At 33.5% G+C, this 6306-nt stretch overlaps 1 protein-coding gene across 1 annotated transcript; it reads right to left on the bottom strand.

Moving 5' to 3' along the window:
- Positions 1-1494: 1494 nt before the first annotated feature.
- On the bottom strand, positions 1495-2967 carry LOC131158513 (protein TOO MANY MOUTHS). Its single transcript, XM_058113383.1, has one exon. The coding sequence runs from the start codon at positions 2965-2967 to the stop codon at positions 1495-1497; it is 1473 nt and encodes a 490-aa protein (XP_057969366.1).
- Between the last annotated feature and the right edge of the window lie 3339 nt (positions 2968-6306).

A 6306-nucleotide genomic window follows, 5' to 3' on the forward strand; every position in this document is an offset into this window, starting at 1 on the left:
AAGCTTATGATTATTATCTACATGATTATGAGTATAATTGATATATTTTTCTTAGATGGTATTATCATTGAAATGAGTATATTATGATATAACGAAACTCATACTGCCACACACTGTAAATAATTTATTCTATCTTACTGAGATGTGTCCCACCTAAATATCTAAATATTTTAGGGAACTATGACAGACCAGGAGATAGAGCTCTGAGATAGAGGGAAGTTGGTACCCTGATAGATAGGGTAAGTTTTTTGAGTTAGGGATGTATGATTACCTTAGACTTTTTGGTTGATTTTTAGGAATGTGTTAGATATGTATATATATATATATGGATGGTTAGAACTTTGGTTATTTGTATTCTGAATGATTTATAAATATTAACTTCCGCTGTTAGGGCTGTTTGTATGACTGTTTTTACCCGGCACCCACTTCGGGTCCGGTTATGTTTAAAAGGTATCAGAGTTTTGACGTGCCCGATATTTGATTAATATATATTATTTATTAAAAAGAAATGGTATGAAAATCGTGGCGTTACAGTGTGACTTAAGGCATTTTTGTTGTTGTTGTTGTTGTTTATCATAATATTTTTTATGTCATGATATCATATTATTATAACATAATGATATTTCTCTTTATTTTCAATATGTTAATATCCTTTATCATGAATATTGCAGTAGTATGAAAAAAATATATATATTATATGAAAAATAAAGCATTGTATTATTTTCTAAGTGTAGTGGTATATTAATATAATATAATTTAATTTTATAATAAAAGATAATTTTATCATATAATATGTTATTGTATTACAACACTGGTCTATTAATATAACAATGGATATATATAGGCTTAATTAACTATTCCCTGAAAACATTTTAAATGAGAGGTTTATGATACATTTTTAGAGTTTCAAATACTTCTATATATAACGAACATAAGAGCTTACATTTTTTTTTTTTTGATAACAAACCAAACATTACTTATTTATTTATTCATTACAAGAACTTCTTATATGTATGTAATACAATAACAAAATCAAGTCTTAGTCCCATTAGGTGAAATCGACTATATGAATCATTTTTCGCCAATTTATGCGATCATGGACAACTTCTTATATGTAATAAGTGATATAAATACTTATTTATAAGACATCAAATACGACTCAAGTCTTTCAAGCCAACTAAAATCATTTACTCATATGTCCTCTTACAATGGAATAACCTCGTCAGATTCCATCCTTGAGTGTTATTACTTATCACTGGGCCACCTTGTGAGGGGTAAGTGTATATAGAAGTTGTAAGCAAGTTAACTGCTACAAGAGTTGAATTTACTAAAAAAGCCTGCTAATGTCAGTTGAGTGATACCTAATAAATTAAGTCCCAATATCACAATTCTAACTAAAGATTTAGAACTTATTTGCAGCTATTTTGAAATCTAAAGATCTGGGGTGCATATCATAAATTCTCTACTTATATTTACAAAGCTTCTTCTACTTAATCATAACATGAACAACACAAATGCGGACAAGTGAAGCAATTGAACAATAAGAACAAGAGATTTATCAACTATAGCTGATGATTTTCCTATTGATTTTGCTGCTGCTTGATTTGTTGTTGAAAGATGTTGCACTGTACCTACTGATGCATGCTTTGGCGTCTCACAAAATCCTATGCCTGAATCATACCACGAATCTAAACCATTCTCAAAACCACTATATGGATTGTAGCAAAGTCCTGAATTATTATAAAGTTTTAGTTTTCTCCGCATTCGCCAAACCATTTCTCTACCAAATGGCACCGGTCCAGTTAATCGATTATCATTCAATCTCAACTCACTGAGATTATTTAACTCACCGAAGCTTTTTGGGATCGAGCCGTTTAAATGGTTCCCGTCGAGATGAATAACGCGAATATTAGGTAATCGTCCGAGTGAACTAGGAATCTGTCCGTGCAAATTCATATCTGATAAAACCAAAATCATTAGATCTTTCATATTATCAAATGCATCATCGGAGATCGTAGCAGATACCAATGGATTCCCTCTGAGGATCAAAGCTTGAAGGGAATCCAAATTTCTCAGTGACATGGGAATCGGACCAGAGAGATGATTATAACTTAAATCCATTAGAATTAAATTTTTCAAGCCATTGATCGACTGAGGTATCGAACCGGATAAATGATTACGGCTAAAATCCATTTTGACTAGAGAATGGCAGCTTCCCAGGCTCGGTGGGATTGAACCCGTGAGGAGATTCTGGCTGAGGTCCAGGACGCTCAGAGCAGGGGAGTTTAAACCAGGTACAGTACCGGTTAACCTGTTCCCGCTCAAATCCAACGACCTCAGACCGGCCACCCGGCCCAGCGAAGCCGGTATTGAACCGTTGAGATTGTTGTTGTGAAGATCGAGGACCATCAAGCGGGTGAGGTTGCCCAGTTCGTTGGGGATGGGACCCACGTGGCCGTTCTCCCTGAGCACCAGGGTCCGGAGCGAGGAGCCCAACCGGCCCAAGAACCCGGGTACGGGTTGCGGGTTGTAAGTAAAACATCGGTAGAAGAAGAGGGTCCGAATGTGGGGAAGCTTTGTGATGGAAGGCGAGATGACGGACCGGGTCGGGTCGCAGGTGGGGAAGGCGGTGTCGTCGGATAAGGCTCCGAACGAGAGGGACACGACGTGGAAGACGTCGTCGTTGTCGGGCATGCACTCGATGCCGTGCCAGCGGCCGCGGCAGACGTCGGGGATGGCGGTGGCCCATTGGTTGCCGGTGGCTTTCATGACGTCGTAGACGGCGTCCTGCTCGCGGGGGTCGGTGCGGGCGCGGTCGCTGGTGATGGAGAATCCGGTCTGGGGACCGTCGATGAGGGCGGAGGGCGACCCGGAATCCGACATGATGACCGTGAAGGGAACGGACGGGGGAATGCAGAAGAAGAAAATGAGAAGGAGCAGTACTGTTTGTGTGTGTAGGAGTTCCATTTTGTTCTGAGGAATGAAAAAATATATTTAGGGGTTTTATATACATAGAAGAGGAAAGCAAATGAAGAAGTTGGTGAGAGGAATGAAGAGGGGTAATTAAGGGATCACGGGGATGGGGGATTGGCAATAAATGGGATGGAATTTTTCAGCATTGATTTCATTCACGAGAAGTTCCCCTAACTTTGGATTTTAAGTTTAAAGAAGGCACAGCACACTCTGAAATTGCTTCCTAACGACTCTTTTTGAGACTAAATAATGACATAACGGTAAAGACGACTTCGGTGATCCCAAGGCTACGGGTCCGATTTTCCGGCCTCTTAAGAGTTTATCCCAGTGAATTATCAGGGGTGCTTCAATGGACGGACGGCTTTGCTCCTCCCTTCCCCCGGATTTGGTGTCGGACCATAGTGTCCAAAGAGGTACGATGGTGGCTAGAGTTCCCGAGTTATCAAAAAATAATAATAATAATAATAATAATAATAATAATAATAATAATATTGACATGACCATAATCTTACATCCTCATGGATAAAGGATTACAACGAAGCATGAAAATCTCGTTTGACTCCTTGATCGACATGAAATCTTATGTGGGAATCTCGCATATGCTTTCTTTGTGGAGACATAATTGTCCCAAACATTAATTTGACATCAATGCTCATAAACTACAGTATTATATATTACTATATTTGTGTTAAATTATTATAATATCTAAAATAAAAATAAAAATGAAAAATAATAATTTGGTTATTTTAAAATAATAAACCATTAAATTGTATAGTGATATAAAACTAAATGGTGTACTTTATTTAATAAAACCATCCCAGTGATATATACGCACAATTCATGTTAGAATACAATAAAGTTATATTTTAAAAAATAGAATAACATGATATATTCTAGTGTAATAATAAAATTAACTAACATTATAATATTAAAATAAATATATTTCTATGCAATAATTAATACAGATATTACTATTATTCATATATTGCAACACATTGGAGGCCAGGATATTTTGAAAATATTATATTATTATTTATACAAACAATAAATGCTCATTTAGTTGCCGAAAATATTTTTATTTTATATTTTTTTTTTATTTTTCAAAGTACTGTAAAAACTTTTTCTTATTTTTTGGTTTTCCAAGAGTTGTATTAAAAAGATAAAAAATAAAGAATTTGTTTAAATGTGTAAAATACTTTTTCATGTTTAGATTTCAAAATAATTACAAAAAAGAAAACTCGCTTTTTAATTTTTCAAAATATGTATATTATAATATTTGGGACCATGGATTTTGGAACTTGAATTTAGATATGTGTAAATTTAGAAGAAACTCCGTACACTATCCATACAAATTAAAGTTTAAAATCCAAATTATGTTCTCCCATATGTAGAGTAAATGTTAGAAATTTAGGAAATAATAAAAGATGTTTTCTAACATTTTCGTAATTAATTGAAAAATAGAACTATTTTCACAAGTAAATAGTATTAAAACTATTTATTTTATTTAAATATAGTAAAAATAAAAATAAAAATAAAATATCTATTTTTTTTTTGAAAAAACTAAATAAAAATAAAAAATATTTTTCAAAATTAAATAAGCCTTGATATTCTCTTTTTGAGTTAAACATGGATAGGGCATACAATATTACATTAGTACATTTTCACAAGTCAAGCAAAATTATTTACAAAAGATAAGCATTTTAGCCCCCACGGACATGACGGGGTAGAACGACATTAGCACATAAGAAGGAGCATCAAGAGTTCAATTTCTTATAGATACACTTACGGATCCAGCAGTACTTGTAGATGGTGAGAATTTACTCCGTGAGCCAGCGGGAACCGGAGATGGTGAGAGTTCGCTCTGTGAGCCAGTGGAGGCTGTGGATGGTGAGAGCTTTCTGTGAGCCAGCGGGGACCGTGGATGGTAATAGAGATGTGTCCTGGGGATCGGGTTGGCCGAACGTTCAACTAATGCATAGAAACCCTGTTCGCATTCTGGACTTTACCTGATCAGCGAGACCTAGGGGGAGGACGCTAATCCGTAGGTTTGGTGCCGCACCAGGAGGTCCGAAGGGCTCGTTGGTGGCTGGAGTTCCTATGTAATAAAAAAAAAGATAAGCATTTTTTTTTTTGACATCATGCTCCCCAAAAAGTCATTATAAGAAGACATTTTAGAATTAAAAAACACCTTAGGTTTGTGTCAATCCAACCCCATGAACACTCCATACAATTTCATTTCAACAACAAAGTTTCAATTTTCCACCCTAGTGATTCTTTTTTTAAGACAGCTATAGGGCTAAATAAATGCATGAAAACAAGACAAGCCCATTAATCAAGCAAGGAATGACTCCTAGCTCTCCTAGTTTTGTGAGACAACTTAAGTTAGATTTGATTTGCAAAATACTTATTATTAGAAATAGATTAGTTTTAATAGGTTAGGCGCAGTTAATTATATAATAAATTATGTTGTTACTATAAAGCAAATAATAATATGAAATATTTTATGAGTTGACAATAGGTAACAGATAAAAAATAACTATTCCAAAATTTTCATCGTGAGAATGTCTATTCCTTTCTTATTACATGTTAAATGAAATAATTAGGAAATATTAAGGAATAACTATTCACTCGATTTCTAAAATTTAAATTATATCGCATCGATCTTATTTCAAGGAATAACTATTCTGCCAAATCAAACGAGCTGTTAAATTTTTTTTCTCTAGAATAATAAATCAAAGTAAAGTCAATTTCACCACATAAGTCAATTTATTAATTGGGAACCAAACATACCCAATACGCCTCCAACCATAATGAGAAATTATAACCATGGCTATCATAATGACAAAGGAGATAGTTGGTAAAACTAATAATGTTTAGGTGCTTAACATTGAATTCAAAACTTATTTTGTGAATTAGTTTTGAATTGAAGTTGAAACCGGTTAATGAATCTAAGAACTAAATTATTTTAATTTTTTGGTATCTAATATTTGAATACATGTTTTTTTTTTTTTATTTCAACATTTTCAATTTTTAAGATCATAAATATTTGATAAAATCAACAAACAATCAAATAAATTAAAGTTTTTAATTTAATATGAACATTATTTTCTTGTCATATATTTAATTAATTTTAATAAATATTTTTTTTATTTTCAATTTTTAGAAAAGATAAAATTAGAAAAGAAATAGTCTCTGTATTTGCTACTTATTGAGTTAGACATATTTTTAAGTCTGATTCTATTAGGCAAATTTTTTTAAAAAAAGTTCAAATATGCCACCAAATAGTTCAATGTTTGACAAGTTCACTTATTTAGTGAACCAGTTCAAATATAA

This window comes from Malania oleifera, chromosome 6 (assembly GCF_029873635.1).
Source record: "Malania oleifera isolate guangnan ecotype guangnan chromosome 6, ASM2987363v1, whole genome shotgun sequence".
NCBI classification, from domain to species: domain Eukaryota; kingdom Viridiplantae; phylum Streptophyta; class Magnoliopsida; order Santalales; family Ximeniaceae; genus Malania; species Malania oleifera.